At 48.8% G+C, this 21,633-nt stretch overlaps 2 protein-coding genes across 3 annotated transcripts in view; one reads left to right on the top strand and one right to left on the bottom strand.

Annotated features, from left to right (window-relative positions):
* Window positions 1–9,271, top strand: part of CASP9 (caspase 9) — an 18,337-nt gene extending 9,066 nt beyond the window's left edge. Inside the window, exons 7-9 of one of the 2 annotated variants that reach the window (XM_033114922.1) lie at window positions 5,205–5,384; window positions 5,998–6,107; window positions 7,148–9,271. In XM_033114922.1, coding sequence (XP_032970813.1) covers window positions 5,205–5,384; window positions 5,998–6,107; window positions 7,148–7,237 — 380 coding nt within the window. In that variant the 3' untranslated portion in view covers window positions 7,238–9,271. The remainder of the gene's footprint in view (window positions 1–5,204; window positions 5,385–5,997; window positions 6,108–7,147) is intronic. The other variant, XM_033114920.1, reaches the window with a different exon arrangement.
* LOC117027312 (chymotrypsin-like elastase family member 2A) lies at window positions 8,413–21,633 on the bottom strand. The gene is made up of 8 exons (XM_033114923.1): window positions 21,594–21,633; window positions 21,281–21,369; window positions 19,900–19,997; window positions 18,684–18,812; window positions 14,597–14,733; window positions 12,508–12,653; window positions 11,362–11,514; window positions 8,413–8,430 (listed from the first exon to the last, which is right to left on the bottom strand). Exons 1-8 carry the CDS (start codon window positions 21,631–21,633, stop codon window positions 8,413–8,415), a joined length of 810 nt encoding a protein of 269 aa, XP_032970814.1.

Here is a 21,633-nt window from a genome sequence, read left to right as displayed (position 1 = left end):
ACAACGTGGAAGAGAAAGAAAAAAACTCTTCCATTTTCTTTATCATCATCCCTCTGACTTCCATCAACTAGACCCCCGTTCCACTACCCCAGAGAAAGGGGGGCCAGCTTTCTGGGAAAGTTCAAGTTAGCTGGTCTTCCGGCCTAGTGCCCATGCCATATCCATTCTCAGCAGCACAGAGGATCTTGGTGGTGGTTTTGGACTCACTGGTGGGGCCTGTGGGCCCCTGGGTGATCTGGTCCCGGCCACTGCGCTTCCCCCAATCTGGCATGCTGTGCTCGCCCCAGCACCACTCAGCTTTCCCAGGATGTCACAGGCTCTGGCTTGCTCCTCAGCCTTTCCATGTGCCATTCCTCTGCCTTGTCTCCTGGCCAACTCTTCCTCATCCATCCTTCTGGTGACAACTTATTGTCACCTCCTCAGGAAGTCTTCCCTCAACACCCACTTCCTTGCACAGTCAGGATTAACCAGCCCTTGTGCTCCTGCAGCGCCTGTTCTTCCCTGTCACAGTACTTTGTCCTTGTGCTAAGATGGCCTCATCCCCAAGGTCAGGGCTAGGCCTGTCTGCCCTACAGCTGGGTCCCCGGCCTGGCACAAAGCTCATGGTATGGTTGCATCTTATGTTGATTCTAATTATTTAAATTTGAAACAAAACCATAGAAAAATAGCTGTGAGCAAAATTTGAAATAACATAGACTCCCTTCATTTAAAAACAAACCAAAATGACTCAGTGGAAACAGCAAGATTCCAAAGTTGGAATGTATTAGGTTGGTGCAAAAGTAATTGCGGTTTTTGCAATTTTTTTTTTTTTTTTAACCTTTTAAACTGCAATTACTTTTGCACCAACCTAATAGCTGCTTTTGGAGTTCCATCCGGTCCCTGCTTAGCCCCCCGCTGGCTGTGTGATCTTGTGTTTAACGCTGTTGCCTCATGGAGGGTGGCACGTCAGCTGAGGACAGAAATACCCAAATGTCCCTGTGTCTGTCTGTGTCTGGCGGGGTGTCCTGTGGTTTACCTGCCGCAGAACGTCTGCCCTGGATTTTGGTGTCTCGTATGTTGCGATTTTAAAGTTCACTGTTGTTACAGTTCAAAACCATTTTAAAATCCTCTAACATGGCCATCCACCCCTTCATTAAGAGGTAGTGCGGGCACCAGGGCAGAAACACGTACCTCTAAGTCAGTAACTTAGGAGTGGAATGTCATTGAACAAGTAGCGTGATACAAGGTGACATGGCGTGGTGATGGTCTTGGCCAAAGCTGGGCGGCCTCTGTTGGGCCAAGCTGTTCATTTTGGGCCACCCCTCTTCAGAATTTTAGCGATCATGCTGGGAAGGCAGAAGGAAGAACAGTACGAGACGGTGGTGGTGGAATTTCTGTGCTGAGCAAACAGCTCCTCTCCCCTCTGTATATTTATTTTTATGGGAAGTTAGTCCTGCCTCACAGAGGGTTTTGAATTATTGATGCGCTTTAAGAAGAAAGCCATGTAGATAAATGTATAAATGTAGCTAGGCATTTGCGTCAGATTTGTAGGATGAGGCTGACCCATGAATGAAGACACAGCTAGCATCCTGTCTGACCCACTCTTTCTCTCGTCGCCATATTCCCCTCTCGCATCCCATTGTCTCTGCTCCATTTTTCACAGGCAGTCCCTCTGTCCATCCCTGTCTCCTTAGGCGGTACTTAGGTCATCCTCCACTGGAGAGCCCCCTCCCCCCTGCGGTACCCAGCTCTCCAGGCTGCCCCAGCCATCGTCCCAAGCTCACATCTCAGGTCCCTTCCCCTGTTCCACTACAAGTCATCCCCAGATACGTGGGGCACATTCCAGAATCTTGACCAAGAAAACAACCAGAAGCAGTGACACAAGTCAGCTGTAGAATAGTCCAGCTTTCACAGATTTACGAAGCCCCTTTTGCAGGCTTGGGGGGCCTCCATGTAGTACAGCAGGGGGGTTGAGAGGCAGAAAGATATAAGGCAGAATCCTGGTCCCTGCACATTAGCGGTGAGACTACAAATGACCAAGTTTCTGAGCTTCAGCTGTCTGGAGTGAGAGGTCAGTAGGTGTTGGGGTTATTGCTATGGGGTTGCCAGAACTGTCGCTGTGTCCTGAAGATGGGACCCCAGCTTCCCTGGGTGAACCTCCCTCCCTCCTGGCTGTTTCCCACCACAGATGCCTGCTTTCCTGCCCACAGTCCTGTCTGCCGGGTGCCTTTTCTCCCACTGGACTGTTCTCCTTTTTCACATCGGAATCTGGGTCCCCAGTCCCCTGCTCCAGAAGGAACACTCCGGGCCACTCTGCCCTCTGCTTGTTTTTACCAAAGCTCTTGTTAGCTGCCTTCTTTGCGGAGTGGCCCGTTGTACCCTGCAGGGAGCTCTACTCCGAGGAACTCACCTTGGGACACCTCCTGCAGCATCTCCACCCCCATGGCTCTGCGGTTGAGCTGTGTGTGGCTCCCATCCTGCCCTGACCCCTCTGTTTTCCAGGCCTTCCACTGCTTTGGGGGAGTTCGGATTTTACAACTGAAAAGACAGAAAATATGACAACTTAAAGTCATGCAGACACCTGCGAGGCCAACACAGCCATCTCATTTTTGTCTTTTACCTTTGGCTCTTGGCTCACGGGCTTAGTCTGCTTCACTCCTCTAACATTATCCCTTAAGCCTTTCCCCACATCTCCACAGTCTTCGTTCGTCATCACTAGTTCAAATGGCTTTATACTCTTCCATTTCAGTAATAAGTAATCACTTACTAAACCACTTCCCTAATGTAAGCCATTTAGGTGATAATCCAATTTTTGGCTCACATGACCACAAATGTCTTTATACAGAGCGCTTTGGCTCCACCTGAATTATTTCCTTAAGATATTACTGGGTCAGAAGCTGTAAGCATCTCCATGGATACTGTTACCTATGACGTGATGCTTTCTTTAATTCCCGTAAGAGGATTTGCAATAGCTTCAGAAATACAAGTGATACAGAACAAAATAGAGGAGCTGCGAGGAAGAATAAGTTTGGAATCTAGAAATGCGTCCTGCGAGATCCTGCCTGCTTGCAGAGGTGGCATGCAAGTTTGGCGTGTGCTTTTCCAGCAACTGAAGTAAGATAGGATAAGGCAGAATCACACAGAAGATCCACCTTATGTGGTATTTGTAAGACAGAAGCCAAGAATGGCGATTTTTCTCCCCTCGGTTGTCTTAAAGGGGGCACTGTGTAATAATAGTGGAAACTTCCGCAGCTATATTCCTATCCCCACCTCCCAACGCCCCCAAAAAGATGAGTTTTATATAGTTTTAAAAAAAATGTCTATCCAAGTCTCAATGCATGTGTTTTCAGTTTGGGCATTTAGCTCTCTAGACAGAGGACCCTGTCTTCTTACTTTACGTCTTCCTCAGTGCCTGTGTTGGTGCTCTGTACCCCAGACACATACATATATACCCCATATATGTATGTGTCTTCATCTGTGTCATAAACCATGATTTTAAAGAAGGCTTTATAATAACCCGAGGAAAATCCTCGTGATGTTGGGACTGGGGAATAAAGCACGATTAGTTGAACCTGTGAATAACCAGGTAAAAAATCGACCAACGACTGCAAAGAGAGCCGAGACTGTTCGCCCTGATTGTCTTTGGGTGCTGCCAACATGGCTGGGCTATGTTTAGTTTTTGAATCATTTATGTTGAGATGTAATGTGTGGTGTGAGGAGGCCATCAATGTTTAAAACAGCCGATTACAAAGTGTCCCGTGTAAACTGATGAGATGAAAAGTGGTTCATACTCATTAAAAGAACATACAGAAAGATCAAAGACTTCAGAGGTATAAAAAGGTAAAAAAGTAACAGTCCTCTGTCATCCCTACTCCAAGGCTTGTACCTCAAAGGTAGTGACTGGCAACAATTGGTGTGTTTTCGTCCAGATTTGTTTTTTCTCCTCTCTCTTTCCTATCTTTTTATTTATGATCTATATGCCACATGGGTCATATTTTATACGCTATTCGGTGACCTTCTTTTGGTAATTTTTTTTCTTTCTTGTTTCTCTTTTTTCGTTCTTTTTTCTCTTTTGGTAATTTTTGAAAAATTTAAAAACGTTGTGGGACATACCATGCACATAAAATTTGCCATCTTAACCATTTTTAAGTGTGTAGCTCAGTGGCGTTAAGTACATTCACCTTGTTGTGCCACCATCACTACCATCCATCTCCAGCACACTTTTCATTTTGCAACACTGAGACTCTGTTCCCATGAAACACTAGCTACCCACCCCCACCCCAGCCCCTAGTAACCACCATTCCATTTTCTGTCTCTATGAATTGGACCACTCGAGGCTCCTCAGAGAAGTAGAATCATGCAGTGTTTGTGTTCCTGTGTCTGGCTTATTTCACTTAGCAAAATGTCCTCAAGGCTCATCTCTGTTGTAACATGTATCAGAATTTCCTTCCTTTTTAAGGCTGAATAATGTGACTTGTTTTTTAATGACATAAAATTTGCCATTTTACAGTGTACAGTTTAGCGACATTAAGTACATTTACCTTGTGCAACCATCACACTGTTTTATTCCAGAATATTTTCATCACCCCAAAAAGAAACTCCATACCATTAGGAGTTAGTTACTCTCCATTCCTGCCTCCTGCCAGCCCCAGGCAACAACTTGCTTTCTTCTCTATGGATTTGCCTATTCTGGATAGTTCATGTAAATGGAATCATATTATGAGGTCTTTTGTTTTTGGCTTCTTTCATTTAGCATGCTTTCAAGGTTCATCCACACGTATTACGTATCAGTTACTTTATTCCATTTTAAGCCTGAGGAATATTCCATTGGATGTCTATACCACATTTTGTTTATCCATTCATCTGTTGATGGACACTTGGGTTGTTTCCACCTTTTGCCTATTGTGAATAACGCTGCTGTGAACATTTGTGGACACCTGTTGTCAATTCTTTTGGGTATATATCTTGTAAACTTTTATAGCTGTTTTTTAAATTTCTACATTCCTCTCCCGCGCCCCCCCCCCCCATTTTACTTAATGGCTGTATAAAACTTTTGTTGTAGAAAAAAGTAAAGCTTCTATTTTGGTTTCCTATGTGTTTGCCCAGCACAGCACCCTGGCTCCAGAGGGAATCAGGCAGGCTTGGGTTGGGGACAGGCTGCATGGAGCAGGAGCTCCGGTCTGTGTGTTTCAGTGACAAGTTGTGTCCGTTTCTGCTTCCTACAGAGCAGAAAGACCCTGGGTTTGCGGTGGCCTCCACCTCCTCTGAGGACAGGGCCCCTGGCAGTAATCCCGAGCCAGACGCTGCTCCATTCCAGGACAACCCAGGCAACTGTGACCAGCCAGATGCCATGTCTAGTTTGCCCACACCCAGTGACATCTTTGTGTCCTACTCCACCTTCCCAGGTGAGTGCATCAGCCGGTGGGGCCCCCCAGCTGCCCTAAAAGCAACGGTGTTGTAAAAGAAAAGACCTGGATATGAGTCTTGGTTCTGCCTCTTGCCACCTGTGTGACCCTGAGCAAGTTGCTTCACCTCTCTAAGCCTCATCCCAGGGCAAGGCAGGCAAGGCGTCTAGGATGCACAATTTAAGGAGGCACACACCCTTGGGTTTGTGTGCCTCGCCCTCAGACTAGTCTTGCCTCAGTTTTCTCATCTTTAAAATGGGAATAGTAATCATACCTCGGGTTGTCATGGGGATTAACAAGATGGCTGGCAGATCACAGAGTGCAGTGCCTGGCACATAGCAGGTGTGACGGCTATTAGTGTCCTTCCTTTCTTGTCCCTCAGGGGAGTCACTTGACTTCTCCAAGCCTTGGTTTCCTAGTTGGGAAAACGGGAATCATAAGCAACGTCACAAGGTGGTGGTGAGGATGAAATAAGATCATGAGTGGGACGGAGCACAGAGATGTGGGCTGTTCTGCTGGAGGTGTAAATGGGCCAGAGGCCGGAGGTGGCCCCTGCCTGCATGCGTGGGAGGGGGCGGCTCTCCCACAAACTTCAGCCTTTCTCTTTCCCAAGGTTTTGTCTCCTGGAGGGATCCCAACAGCGGCTCCTGGTACATCGAGACCCTGGATAAAGTTTTTGAGCAGTGGGCTCACTCTGAAGACCTGCAGAGCCTCCTGCTCAGGGTGAGTGGTGCCTTCCTCCAAGGAGGGGAGGCTGCTGGGAGGGGCAGTATGTCCTCCACAGGACGGGGTGGTGGGGGGAGCAGGTAGACCACAGGTAAAAGATGGTGAAACCCCGTCTGCTTCTGCATAATGGCTTGCTACGAGTCCGTAAGATGTTACTGCCTGCGGTGACATTTGCCCCTTAATCCAAGGGCTGCCTTTCACTGCTGCTCTGGGATCCCCAGGCTGCCACCTCCCGCTCCCTCCACTGACCAGGGTTGGATGGCTCAGTGGACAGAGCATGGCACCCCTGAAGGCACGTAGTGGCGCTGTCCCTGCCCCCTTCACCCTGGTGATCGACTCTGGACCCTCAGGAATCGTGAATCCTCCTTAGTATGTCCCCTCCTTGGGAGGCCGCAGACAGAGAACAGAGGTGGACGGCCCGATAGGGCTGCAGCCTCACTTAGTGAGGTCCCGGAGCACACGTGGCCCCTCCTGCTCTGCCCAGGCACTTTGTGCCATGACAAGGGGCTGTAAGGGCTGGGACCACTCCTTTCTCCTGAGTAGGCTCTGGCTCTGCTTTGCTGAGTGGAGCGGAGGAGAAAAGCCAAGTGCAAGGCCACCATGTACCATGGCCCTGGCAGGTGACCCTCAGTGTCCGCCTGGGGCCCTGCGGGGTGGGGGCAGGGCTTCGTCGGGGCCAAGCGGTGCACTCAGCTCCCCGTCCCATCGCTTCTCTCAACTTTTCTCCGAGCAGACCTTTCCATCTGATTCAAATTTTGTGAATTTTTGAATTGAGTTTTCTAAACTTATGGTTGCCATGTTTGTCTTTTAACCCCCCCGCCCCAACCCAAGGAGCTGCAGGTAGAGCCATTTAAAATACTTATTCAGGGGACATTCCCCCCAGCCCCTCTTCGATTCTATTAGGTTGGTGCAAAAGTAATTGCGGTTTACAAGTTGCAAAAACTGCAATTACTTTTGTACCAACCTAATAGAAATCAAAGGGATTCTTACTTCGATCAATAAAACTCACAGACCTCCTGGTGGTTATGTTTTCACAGGTCGCTAATGCTGTTTCGGAGAAAGGGATTTACAAACAGATTCCTGGTTGTTTTAATTTCCTCCGGAAAAAACTTTTCTTTAAAACTTAATGAACCCAGGGCCCCTCATCCTGCCTTACGTTTCACCCCAAAACCTTCGCGCTTCAGGCCCGGCGCTGAGACCTGGGCTTTCCTTCAACTACGGCTGTCACACACTGAAGGATTTTGTAGCCCGCTGAGGGTCTGCTCTTTCCCCACTGGCAGCAGACAGGCTCTTAGCAGCTTCCAAACTGGGGACAAATGACCAGTGATGGAGGAAGAGGAGCTGAAGAATGCCATGGACAACACATGGCTTTTCACCAGTGGCTGGTTCTCTGGCTGATGACCGTGGCCTGTGATCTTTGCGTTTTCTCTAGAGCAGAGCTTTTTAACCTTGGCACCACTGACACTTGGGGCCAGATAATCTTTTGTGTGGGACTGTCCTGTGCACTGTAGGAGGTCTAGAAGCAGCCCTGGCCTCTACCCACATGCCAGTAGCCCCGCTCCCTGAATACTGACAGCTAAAAATGTCTTCAGACATTGCCAAATGTCCCTGGGTGGGCCCCACTTGAGAACCACCGAACTATGGGAACGTTTTTAGCTACACACCAACCAGCATCTCTCTAAGATCAGCAAGTTTGGGGCTACTGGAGCCTGAACAGTTGGAATCTGTGCATCTTAAATGAAGTCTTATTTTTCCTGTATTGCAGTGTTCTTTAAAAACATCTGAGGTGAATATGAACTCTCGTTTGCCTATTCTCCTCCCATCCCCATTTCGCTTCAAGTCTTTGTTCTTCCTTATAAAGGACACTTTTGCTTTTTTCTAAACATTTCCTGGTCTCATTTCATTTGACTCTCACTTCCCAGGAAGGTAATTGGAGTGGGAACCACGTGCTCAGGGAGGTCACGTTGCTTGTCCAGGGGAACACAGTTAGCTGGGGGAGAGACCTGGCCAGACCTGGGTATTCTCAGTCCAGCGTGTGCCTCCAGGTGCCTTCCTGGCTGAAGGCCCCGCACTGCAGGGTGACTGTGCTATGTGACAGTGACATGCTGGGCTTCCCCAGAGATGGCCCCGACCCTGAGGTCTTTGAGGCTGTCCTGACCCCGGCCTTTCTTGCTTTTAGAGCCCTGGATGTGAGGATAGTTCACTAATAAGACTGTCACCCAGATGTGATTCATGTAGTTGTCACTTTATTTTCCTTCTGTGACCTTTCCAAGTCTGAAACAGTCCTGGGGACTTCTGGGGGTTAGTTATTTGCCATCACCTGCAGGACACATAACAAGAAAAGAACCAGGTTAACCTAGCAGAGTGGAGACCTCTGCTTGGCAGCGTCCCCCCCTTTCTCCTTCCAGACTCCTTGCTGCTTGTGTCAATCAGAGGTGGCCTGCAATGAAACAGCCACTCTGTGCAGCTCTGATGGTGTTCAGGAGTAAAAGATGTTATCACAGCTTTTCACGGACCTGCTAGGGCAACTGCAAATTATACACTGCATGTGTGAATGGGCAGACTTAGATTTCATTTGTTTCTCCAAGAGTTTGACATCCCTGAAATTGTTAACAAACATTGCTGTTTATATGGCGCTATTATGCACTGTGGGCGGGACTGTATCCTGTTTGCAGAGGCTGGTTAGCAGTGTTCTCTTACACATTTTAATACGCCAGCTCCATGGTCCAGAGATGCTGCTGGATCTCTGTAGCACACATACTCAACCAACGCGCAAGAATGTATGTCCCAGGATGTTGATGGCGGTGGCGTGAGCGTGGAAAATAGGAACCACATGAAAGTTTCATTCATTGTATTCATACTATGGAATGTTCTTTGGCTGTTCAAAAGAATGCCATAAATATATGTGCTCACGTGTAAAATGTGAAGTGGTGTTAAGTGAAAAAACTAAGTTGCAGAACAATGAAGCATAAAATTCTATTGGCTAGAAGGCAGTGTGTATATATGTGTCATAGTCTCCAGAAAATGTTACTGATAATGGTGACTAGCTCTGGGGTGGTGGAATTGGAGATGTACAACCAGGGGGGCCTTATGCGTTTTCACTTGATACACTCCTATATTCATGTTTTTACAGAGTATTTTCTTCTAATATAAAAATTAAAAAATGATGAGTGAAGATCCATGTGTTACTGTCATTCAGTGAACATTTGTTGAAAGGATAAATGTCTTTGGCCTCCTGTCTCCCCCTGTCACCTTCTTGCTCGAGTCTTTAGTTGGCAACTTCCTGACCTTGACTCGTCACCTCTCTGGGTTTGTCTGGGCAGGTGTTCCCAAGCTCCTGTGTGGGACTCCTGGCACGCCCCTGGGCTGAGACCACGGTGGGGTTTCACTAGCCCATTGCAGCTGCCGGGGCAGCCTCCACCAGAGGACAGCTGGTTGCTTGGCTCTGCCACTCCTGGAACCCATCACCAGGCATATGTGCCTGCCCTGGTACTGTCCCCAGAACGCACGGCCCCTGCCTAGCTGCCTCGTGAAGCTTGCTCTTCTCGGGGATCCCCTTGACATCTGGCCATGCTTTTGGCTGTGGCCTACTCTGTTGCGCTTGTGTCTTTGGCTGGAAACAGCTGATGCTAGGACAAAACATAGGGACAATCGCCCCTGCCCCTGTTTGGGCCTTCACGGTGTTGCCAGGACCAGCTGCACCATGACTCACGCGGCAGCTGAGGCTGGAAAAAGATCCTAGGAATTGTCTGGGGAAAGGCCCCTAAGTACCCTTACGTCCAGTCAGTCTTGGGCCAGACTCCTTTGAAGTGCTGGCGACACTTCAAAAGCCAGACTCACATTTTCCTCTGTCAAAACGGAATCGTGGCGTTCTCCCAATTTACCAAAAACAAAACAAAAAACAAACCCTTCACATGAATAGCCACTCTCTTCTAGATATTACATTTTTCTCCAACAAACTTTTCTGGAATCTTGGGTGTCTGTGGCTACTTGTCGGCAAAGAAATGCCAGCAGACAGACAAAGGAACAAGGAGCCGGCAAATATTGATGGGAAGCTTGGAGGCAGCCACCTGCTTATTTTGACGATGCCCATTTGACAGCATAGTTTTCCTCCTGTGACCACGTGCTCGTGGCTGTGGTTTCATATTTGATTTTGTAATGGAATGTCAGTTTGAGTCAATCGAACAGTTCTCCGAAAATTAAATGAAATTGGATGCCAGCTTCCCCTTCTTTGGGAGCTCTGGCTCCTAAAAATGTGGAGGGAACCTGGTCTAGTTCAAATCCCATTTTACAGAAGAGCAAACTGAGGTGGTGATGCCAAGAGATGAGTAAAAAAAGTGCCCCTTATTGGCAGAGTGTCTTCTTCCCTCCCACCATTCATCACCAGACACACTGACTCCTCGTCCCTGCTCCACTTCCCTCTGCGTCCCCCCCCCAGACACCCCCAGGCCTGCCTTTCTTGTGATGACCCTCTCTTGGTGACTGCTTACACCTGCTGCTGATTGTAACCATGGCTTCTCCCAAGATTGGTGCCAGTTTTTGTTGTTGTTTTTTTTACAGTTATTTTTATGGTCTTTATTATAAATATGTGTTCCTTGTTAAAATTGTTAGTGAGCTGGTGTGGAAGCTTATGAGGTATTGGTTTTGAGTTCCCAGGAGACAGCTTTCTGGGGACACATTCACAAAAAGAGGAGGACCAACTCAGCCCCACTGCCTGGCCTGTCCCAGTCTAAAATGTGAACAGAAACCTAAGAAACCTAGTTCAGGGCAAATCAAGATAGTTGTCACCTACAGAATAGTTGGGGGACCGTTTGGGGCAATCGTTTCCAATAATTAAGGCTTGTGGGGGTCTTTACCTATCAGGTTTGGGGGTTTGCAGGTAAATACGTTTATAGCATTGACGGGGTCTGGGCCTATACAGATAAGCAAAAATAGTACATCCCATGAACCCTAAGAAACTCCTTAACGCCCTAAGAAACTCCTTAACGCCCAAAGAGTGTCCTTTGTTTCCAACCTCTTTGGACAAGTCCACCCTCTGTGTGTCTTTTCACCCCACTTTGTCTACACAGAAATTGTGGGGACACATGGGGGTGCCCAGCAGGGGTTTCCCAGGTCTGTAGCCTCCTTGAGGGGCTCCTGCCTGGCTCTCAAGGGGAAGGAGGGGGGGTTCTCAGACCCAGTGGGCATTGCCCTCGTGGGGTCAGGTCAGCAGAGCAGGGCCCGTGGAGCCCAGGGCTTGTGCAGGTCTTACCGAATTGATCCAGTCGATGTAGTTGGAGACCCGTGTGAAGACCGAGGGCTTATGGTAGTAGTTGCAGCCAAGGGAGGACCCGAAACTGACCACACCATGTACTTCCCACTGGCCGTTATCCGCTTGGCAGTTCAGTGGTCCTCCTGAGTCTCCCTGGGGAAGGCCAGAGATCTGTCAGGAGGGATCTGGGAGCTTGGGTGGGCGATGGGAGGGGAAGGGGCTGCCCATAGAGCCCCATGTTTCACATGTTTGCCGTGCATTTTTATCGTTCCGCTGCAAGTTGCCTTGTTCTCGGACCAGCCCTAGTGGTCACAGCTCAAGATGGCACCACAATACCAACAAGAGCTAACATTTATTCTTTTTGTGTGCCTGGAACTGAGCCGAGCACTTTCCATGCCTTACCTCATTTAATCCTCATAAAAGCCTATGGGGTAAGTATTGTTAGGATCCCCACTTCACTAAAGAGGGAAAATCGAAGCTCTCAGAGGTTGTGACTTGCCTGAGGTTGTACAGGCGGACAGTGAAGGAGCTGAGACTGTGTCCCACAGCTGGAATGCCATGCGCTCAACCACCACTGGCCATTACCACCCGTGATAAGGGACTTTCTTGGAGGCCGGTCTGCACTAGGCCAGAGAGTTGTAGGGGCACAGTGTGATCTTAGGAACTTGTGAGGCTCCTTCTTGCTTTGTCCTCACTCTACTGCAAAGTCCACCACATAGCAATTCCTTTTGGTTAAGACACTGTCTCCAGAAAGGCTCTGTGGCAGCTACCATAAGGGGACACAGAGCCATTAATGGGATTAATTCAACAGATGAACTCCATGTCACCTTAGAAAGGCCCTAACCCAGAGAACACATCCCCTTGGCTCTCTTCCTGCACAGAGGAAAGAATAAGAGAGATGAAGGTAATGACAGACCGCAATGAAATCCAAGGACGGACTTCCCAGCACTGGGGGTGTGGAGAATACTACGAGGAATATCTCAAAGCATATTTTCTGGAGACTACAAGGACAAAGGTCAGGGTCTCAAATGTCTGGAGCTGTTTCCTAGTTCTGCCAGCACGCGGGAGGATGGATTCTAGGACCCCGAGAGCCTCTCCCCATCCCCTGCCCCATTTCATTGTGGAGGGACGACACTCAGCACTCACATTGCAGCTGGAGAGCACGCCATCACCCCCAGCACAGATCATATTAGTCTTCACGGAGCTGCCCCACCAGTCAGGACTGGAACATGTGGCATAGTCCACAACTAGCAGCTGACCTTGCTGCAGGATGTCAGGAAGAGCCCCATTGGCTGCATGAGAGAAAAGGTGTTAAAGGGACAAAGGAACGCCTGAGAATAAAGGAAGTAGTGGACACCTACTGGGTTTTCTCGCCAGCCCCCTTTTTTTTTCTGGTCACTCTTACTTCCTATCCATCCATGGTTGCAATGGGAGTAACCACGTTTGTGTATACTGTGTCCTCACAGTTGATTGGTTAGTGTTCGGGCAGGCCACTGATGATTGGTTCAGGGCTTAATATCTGACTCAACCTAAGCCAATGAGCTCCTTCCCTGGGAATTTGGGATTGAGACTAAGAAATCCCAGCCAGAGGGAATGTAAACCTGTTAGCTGTTGGCAATGGCTGCCATTTCCTTCTAGGGAGAGAAGAATGAAGTAGATCCACCAAGAAGGAAATTCTGAGAGAGGGTTTCTAAAGTTTCTTACAGTCCTCCAGCCCCTGATTCTATCCTGTTCCTGAAGCTTGGCTGTGTCTTTGCCCTGGGTTGAGACCAGCTAGCTTCATGGTTTTCTATCACTTACCTTAAATATAACAGTGAACCTTCTGGCATTTGGGGCCCCAGGTTGAGAAAAATATTCTAATGTGGTGAAGGGAGAGCTTTCCTAATGGCCCCTAATGACACTGTCATCATAATCTCCATTACTATCACTGCTACTAATGGCAAGGATTTGTAATATTACAATTCTTCACTGCGCTTTCTTAGGCTTTTCAAAAACCTGTTAAACCTCACAGTAAATATTTATTCCTATATGACAGATGGGATATTGAACCTGAGAGAAGTTAAGCAGCTTGCCCAAGACTGCTCTGATTAATAAGTAATTAATACTTGTATAATATTTTACAATGTATAAAGCATTTTTATATCTCTTTTGTCATCTCTTTTAATCTTGCCAATTGCTATTTCAATTTCACAGATGAGGAAACAGAGGCTCCAAAGTTGCTTGCCCAAGGTTACCTAGCTAACCAGAAGAGCTGGGACTAACATCCAAGCATTTGGACCTTTCCTTGGCTCTCACTGCCTCCAATGAAATGCACTGTGCCTCGGTGTCTTCTGGGTAAATGAACAAGAGCTGGTGCTCGTAGCTCGATAAGCATGAGGTGCTTCCTCCTCCTCATTTCTGCTGAGTTTTTATGTGTCCTTGCTTTTGCAGATAAGCCAGTCAAGAAGGCAACACTAATTTACGTGAGTGTATGTGTGTTGATGTCCCTCTGGAAAAAATATATCACTTATACTTAAAGGTGTATGTCATTCTCAAAAGAAAACTCGCTGGCATGAGTCTTCCTAGAGTCTTCCAGACCTCTGGGGATATTACCAGGGAAGGACAGCGCCTCTATTCCTTCTTGATGGCTTAGCATCATCGGATTTTTGAACTTTGGAGTTTGTGTCAAAAGGAGACTCACATGCAGCCAGGTTCTAAGCAGCAAGATCAGGTGGCACATGGGAGAGTTAAGTTGGGGGGTCTGACATTTGTGGAACCCCCAAAGCCTGAGGTCACAGAGTGAAATGCTGTTCTGGACTCCGGCCTTGGTCCATAAAGATGAACTTCTTTGCCTAATGTCATGTAGTCTCTCATTCCATTTTAGTGACAGTGACAACCAATACACAGCACCAACTATGTGTCAGGTACCGGTCTAAGTGCTTCCCATGAATTATCTCCTTCAATCCACTTGCCAACCCTGTGACGCATGTGCTGTTATTATTCCCATTTTACAGATGAGGAAACTGGCATGGAGAGGCTAAGTAATGTGCCCAAGGTTACAGAGGTGGTATGTGTTGGAGCTGGGATTCAAACCCAGGCAGTCTGATCTCTCATCAGTCTACACTATTCTGCCTCTTCAAGACAGCCACCATTTTTCCCCAGATACCCTGGCATGATAAGTGTGGCGAGATCCCCTGAGTGGACAGGGGTTTTAACGCCTCCCTCCCAAGCCTTGGAGTTCCCAGTGCTCACTTACTCTGCAGTCTTCCCCAGCCGGTGACGTAGCAGGCGTAGTTGTTGGGTAGGATGCTACCAGCACGAGGGAGGCAGCCCAGCTGGATCTTATCACTCAGGGAGACGGGTTTGGCCAGTTTGAGCATGGCAATGTCGTTCCTGGGTTGGCAAAGAGGCAGAGCGTAAAGACAGGGTTGACCATTCCTGCCTGAATTTCATGTCTCATCTAGTCCTAGCTGGAACCATTAACCCCCTCATTGGTCATTCTGATTGTGAATCTTCCTCCTGCCAGGGCTACAAGGGATTGGGGAGCAGTGGTGGTTAAACCCCAGGGTTGCATTTTGTCTCTGGTGGAGCTTGGAGCCCTAAATCCCCCCGAGTCCTTTCAGGGGACTATTTAGAACAGGGAGGGCAAGTATGTTTTGTCTTGCAATGTCTGCTCTGATGGGTTAACCAGGCTGCCAGGTGGGCTGTGTTGAGAAGGATTCTGAGGTTCTGTTCAGGGTCAGCAAGGAAATAAATCCACGATTGCTTGGTGATGGCTGTCCTAGCCATATATACTTCCTGTGTTGTTAGAAAATGGCAAGAGATGCTCAGATAGAAAGGCCTTTTGCCTTTATACTCTTCACTCTCCCTTCCATCTTGAGTCTGCCTCCAGATTCATCCCTTAGCTCATGTTCTTGTCTAGGAAACCATTATTGATTGGCAGACTGTATTTTCCGTGATGATTGCAATGAGATCTCCTATCCCATAGGCACTTGTTACGATGTGATTTTGACACTCTGTCCATCAAGAGGTGGAGTCTGGCTTCCTTCCAGGATTGGGAAGGGGGCCCCGGGGACCTGTGATGTGGAGGAAGTGACACCATGTGACTTCTGTAACTAGGTCATGAGAAGAGATGCAGCTTCTGCCTGGTCCCCTCCTGGGACTTCGGTTCTTGGAACTCAGCCTCCGTGCTGCGAAGAAGCCGAGGCCACACAGAAAGGCCATGTGTACATGGTCTGTACAACAGTCCCAGCTGACAGCCAGCATCGACTCCCCATAGGTGAGGGAGGAAGCTTTGTATATGATGCAGCCCAGCCACCACTGTCCATCTGCAACTTCATGAGACATCTGAGTGAGAACCGCCCCGCTGAGCCCAGTGAGGCCATGAAAGAGAATTAGAAGTGATTATTGCTGTTTTAAACCATTAAGTTTTGGGGTCATTTGTTACACAGCAATAGATAACCAGAAGGGGCGGCTGGATGGCTCAGTTGGTAAGAGCGTGAGCTCTGAACAACAACATTGCCGGTTCAATTCCTACATGGGATGGTGGGCTGCGCCCCCTGCAACTAAAGATTGAAAACGGCGACTGGACTTGGAGCTGAGCTGCGCCCTCCACAACTAGATTGAAGGACAATGACTTGGAACTGATGGGCCCTGGAAAAACATACTGTTTCCCAATTAAAATAATAATAATAATAATAATAGAACTGGCTAGCATTTAAAAAAAAAAAGATAACCAGAAGGTCCTTAGGGCTGATGGCCTTCTCAGTTCTAACACATATTCTTAATTATTGCTCCCATAATCCTCTTCACTTGTCCTCCATTCCTGCTGGACTGCTCTGCTCACTGCCCCAGGACCACTAGCCCATTCTGTGACCTGTCCTAGCAGTTCTCCTGACTTGAAAAGCCCCTTGTAAAGCCCCTTCTGCACTTTCTGCTCACCCATGTCCTCCCCATCTCCCAAGGCATTCCTGTGTCTTTTTATGGCTTTCTGGTGGTGGTGGTGGTGGTGGTGGTGGTGGTGGTGGTGGTGTGTGTCATCCAGCTGACAAGCCCTTTGAGGGCAGAGACCGACTCGTGACACATGGACACCCTGCATCCTTCGTGAGCCATCATCAGTGTTGGACCATAGCAGGCTGATTGGTTGAAGAAACACTGAGTGTTCCGGCCACAGGGCGTGCTCCATGGGGCTGTGATGAGGAATCTTCTGGAAGATTTGGCAGAGTGAGCTCTCTGGCAGCCAATTCAGGAGTGATATCTTGGGCTGCAGAAGAGGCTGTGCATGTGCATAAATCATGCAAATTGGAAGCAATAACTGGGGTGCTTCCTTCTAGAGGCCCTTTGGGAACTGCAGACCTACTCTTTCGGATTGGGAGACAGAGGATGACGGACACCTCTGGGCCCTGAAAAGGTGATGGGGAAGCAGGGAGAAGGGAAGATAACTTTGAATCTCCATAAGGAGAGGATGACGATGATGATAAAAGTACTGAAGGACCGCTAGGGTCAGCTCTCTGCCAAGTGCCTCTCATCTCATTTAATGCTCCTTTCTAGATCTGTTAACTTCGGGCAAATTCCTTAATTTCTCTAGGTCATGGTTTCCTCATCTGTGCAATGGGGATAATAAGAGCACCTCCCTCTCTCCTAGGACTTTTGTGAGGAATACATAAGACAATAGGTGGAAAACATTTAGTACAAGGGAAGTTTGTATGACTGTGAAAACCACCTCCAGGGGTTGGCAGAGATCTCACCGGGAAGGCGTCCTGCATTGCAATTTCTGGAGGGTTGAGATCCTGACATTCCTGCCTGTCTTTGGGGCTGGCACGTGTGGCTGGGCACAGACACCATTGGTCACTGGACTGCCTGTGCTTGTGGGATTAGAAAGGGGAGCTCCCCCAAACCGCAAGGAGCTGCTGCTCAGGTTTAGGGGTTACCATAAACCGCACGGGGCTGGGGACCCTGTGTGTCTCACTCATTGCTGTTGCCCAGGTGCCTAGAACCAGGTGCCTGGTGCATAGTAGGTGCTCAACAGATATTTATGGAACGAGGGTGTGAGTGAAGCTATGGCTCGGAATTTTGTTTATCACCACCTGGCTCTCAGGGTTAGCAATCACAGAAGAAACCTGATGGTCCAACACATATACTCCAGCCTACTTTGTACCCTCTCCCTGGGTTAGGGGCTGGCGATCCAGGGGTGGGTCGGGCCCAGCTCAGCCCTTGCAAAATTCCATGTAGAAGGGGAACCAGACATGAGCTAATCTCTAATGCAGCGAGCTCTGTGCCTTGACTGGGCCTGCCCCTTGAGAGTAGGATGGAGCAGGAGTGGCTGATTGTGCAAAGGACCTTCCCTTTCATCACTTCCTCCCATCATCCCCCCTAGGGAGACAGGACCAGCCCCTTCCCAGGCTCTTTTCTAAGGGCTTTACATACATTATCTCATTTAATCCTCACTACGACCCGATAGATAGGCACTGTTATCATTATCTTCATTCTAATGAAGAGGAAACTGAGGCACAGCACAGAGAGGCTGAGGAACTTGTGCAGGGTCACACAGTCACGATTCACAGCTAAGCCACCAGGCTCCAGAAGCTCAGCTCTTACCTAATCACTACCTCACACTGCCTCACTGCCACACTTATGCCCAGGAGCTCCCTGAGAGCTGGCACGGTGGCCTGTGCATCTCTGTGTGTCCAGCACCCAGAGTCCAGTGCCCAGCATGGCATATAGTACATTGCAGGGGAGGTCAGTAAAGGCTTTGGGGTGGGCATAGGATGGTATCTGATCATCTGGGAGGAAAAGTGGGATGCAGCTGTTGTCACTTCCTGGTAAGGGACAGGGGATCGTTACTCGTGGGCTTTGCAGAGCTCTGAAACCCCTGTCATCTTCCTGAACACATACCTCCCAGGCTGTCCCTGCACGGTATCAGGGAATCTTTGAAATGTAAAAGGCCTTGTTGGGAGGGGGCACAGGGTGGAGGAAGGCAGGAGGCAAGTGTCCTGCTCCACTGACAGTCATGGGGCCAGCAGACCCATTCCTGTGTCCCCAGGGCTGGGTGCAGTGTAGATGTACTGCCAGCGAGTGCCTGAGGTGGACAGGGGATCTACAGGCTTACCTGACAGGACACACAGGTGGCTCGGCCAGTCTTTGCCTCTCCCTTCCACCAGCTTACACCCTAAAAGTCAGAGCTCTTTGGGGCTGGCTCCACTTCTAAAGGTCAGAGCTCCTTTCCCTCTTCTTACAAAAGGAGCAAAGGAGGGGGTAGGGTGGCACCGACTGCTCTGTGTGGGACACCCCCGAGTGTATGCCCCTGCCGACCCAACCCCCAAATGCACCCAGACAGAAGGTACCCTTTGGAAAGCTTGTTGGGGTTCCAGTCTTCATGGACCACGAGCTTGGAGACCGCGACCGCCAGCGAGCCGGACTCCTCGGTGGAGAGACTGTGTCGGCCGAGCATCACCCGGTAGGTCCTGGAGGAGCTGGGAGAAAGGGGGTCGAGTGGGGAGGGTCAGCTCCTGGCTGTCCTGTCCTCTCTCTGCCCCCACCCCTGCAATGGGCAGGGACACCTCAGTGCACGGTCTCCAGAGGCCTGGCTTTGGATGATGCTGGGATGGGCCCAAGTAAGCCACTAGCTGGCACTTGGGAATTTTTCTTCCCCGGCGATTGGTTAGTTACAAATATAACATTATAACTATATAACAATTATAATTACACTACACTAACTATAAACTATAATATAAAATAAAAGTTAGAATAATGTAAACTCTATGTCATTATGGGGGAAATGAGATGTCATTTGCCCTCAAGGGCATTTTCTAGTTTAATCCCCCACCTCTCATTTTTAGATGGGGAAACTGAGGCTCGGAGAGGTGTAACTGGTCCACAGTCATACAGCTAGTTAGTGAGACTCCAGAACTAGAAGCCAGGACTCCTGCTCCCAGACCTCTATTATTTTCCCCACCACCTCATAAAGCTTATAAATTAGGTGGTGAGAAGGGACCTCTCCCTGCAATGAGAGTCACAAAGACCCAAGAGAAACTCCAGTGAGCGCCAGCTGGGGTGAGATAAGCAGAGGTCTTATGTAGAAGGGAAAAAGACAGGTGAACAATGAATGTTGCAGGAACTTTTCTTTCCCCATGGGCCTTTATAATGGTAACAGTTCACTTTATTGAGCACTTACTAAGTGCCAGGCCCTTTAATGCATCATTTCATTTAACCTACACTATATTATCTGCCTTTTTGCAGGTGATGGTATCGAGGCTTGGAGAAGTCATCAAGTTGTTTAAGAAAATGCAACTCCACATCTGAAGGCTGCATGTAGTACGCCAAGAGGGCAGGAAATGGGCCTCCCTCGCCTCTCTATTCCCCCTCAGTGCCTTGCACAGGGCAATCCTTCTATGTCATATATTGATCCATCAAGTGCCCAACAGACAGAAGCTTGTTTCTCGGCCAGACAAGCGGTTATTTGCAAGGCTCCTTTACACAGGGTGGTTTGGGCCATTTGGTCTCCAACTCTCAGCTAGCTGGTGGGATGAACGGGCTCGGTGACTAGGAAACAGAAGTTACCTGATACAGTGGGCAGCTGTTAGGACCCAGTTCTGGGCCACCAGGGACCCTCCGCAGGTGTGGCGCCATTGGTCTTTGGAGAGGTACTGCAGGGAAACCTGGAAGAAGGGTGGCTACTCTGGTAGCTGCAGGAGCTGGGCCTCTCTGTTTTTTCAGTGTCCCTGAGAGCAGGGCTAGGGTAAGGTGAGCAAGGCACTTGTCGCAGGTGCAAAATTTAAGGGGGCACCAAGAAACTCGATCATCAGGATAAATAACATTTTAATGCAATATTAAAAAAAATAAAAATTAACACAAACACATCCATGATAAACAAAATATCACCCATTTAAATAAAGACACTATTGAAAAATAACTCTGTTTCGAACATCTTTCTGTAACGTGATTTGCTGGGATTTTCCCCTTCTTGGGAGCTATTTCCTTAGGACATAGCCCTCCAGTTTAAGGTCTAAAACCAAAATCTTGACCCCTCCCCACCTTCCTGAACCTGCTCTTTTCTCAGGCTTCTTCCTCTCGGTAAATGGCAACCCCGCTTCACCAGCTACTCAGCCCGAAACCCTTGGCGTTATCCTTGACGCCTCTTTCTCTCAGATCCCTCATTCAAATCCACCAGCAAACCCCACCAGCTCTACTTGCAGAATATGTGGAGAGGATGCTACATCTCTTGCCAGCTCAACGGTTAGTCCTAACCACCATCATCTCTCACCTGGATTATTATTGCAGTTTTCTACTTGTTCTCCCTGCTCTCACCCTGACCCATCCCTCACCCCATATCTTCTCCACACCACGGTCAGAATGATCCTTTTTAAATGTAAGTCTGATAACGTCTCTTCTGTGCTCAGACACTCCAGTGGCTCCCCATTTTTACAAAGTGTAAAATCTTAAACCGTATGATGGCCGACAAGGCTTTGCATGACCGCCCTGACCTCATCGGCTCCCACTCCCCTCCGATCCAGCCACATGAACCTCCAGGAGGTTCTGCAAGCACACCAAGCTCACTTCTGCCACAGGACCTTTGCACGTGCTGTTCCTCCCACCTGGAATAGTCTCCTCCCAGATATTAGCTTAGTTTCCTCCTTCACTTCCTACAGGGGTGTAGTCAAGGTCACCTTCTCCAAGAAGCTTCTATGACCACCCTGCACAGGCATATGTGCACACTTATGTCCATACACACACGGACACACAGGTGTATGGGCGGTAGGGTGGGGCTGCTCCTTACTGCAGCTGGAGAAGGCATGTCCAAGGTTGACCAAGGCCACAGAAATGTATTTTATTGGTGAATTTTCCCATCTTTGCCAGTGCAATAGATCCCATGATGGAGGGCACAGGGGTGATGGGAGGTGGTGGGGGCAGGGAGGGAAGAAATGGAGGGTGGGTGACTCACCTGCCAGGGCCAGCTGTTGGGCCTCACATCTTCACCTCCAACCACTCTGGGCAGGTGAGGCAGGTATGTGGGGAGCCCACAGCTGAGAGCTGTGAAAAGAGAAAGGGTTGTGAGTGCAGGAAGCAGTGACCAAAACCATGTAACTACACTTGCCACACACCCAAACCCCAAAGAGGAAATTTCTTTTCTGGAAGGATCCCAAGACGTTCCAGAATCCCACCCTTTGACTACTTCTTCAGAACTTCAGCTTTCTTATAACCAGAGCACTGAGTGCAGCGGGAGCAGGACAGTGCCTCCGGAAGGCAGCGTTTACCTCCAGCCACCAGTGCAGAAAGCAGTAGTGTTCTGATCAT

The sequence above is a fragment of the Rhinolophus ferrumequinum genome, chromosome 9, assembly GCF_004115265.2.
Source record: "Rhinolophus ferrumequinum isolate MPI-CBG mRhiFer1 chromosome 9, mRhiFer1_v1.p, whole genome shotgun sequence".
Lineage (NCBI taxonomy): Eukaryota > Metazoa > Chordata > Mammalia > Chiroptera > Rhinolophidae > Rhinolophus > Rhinolophus ferrumequinum.
Note: the sequence above shows the minus strand (reverse complement) of the source record. Positions and strands in the feature narration are given on the sequence as shown.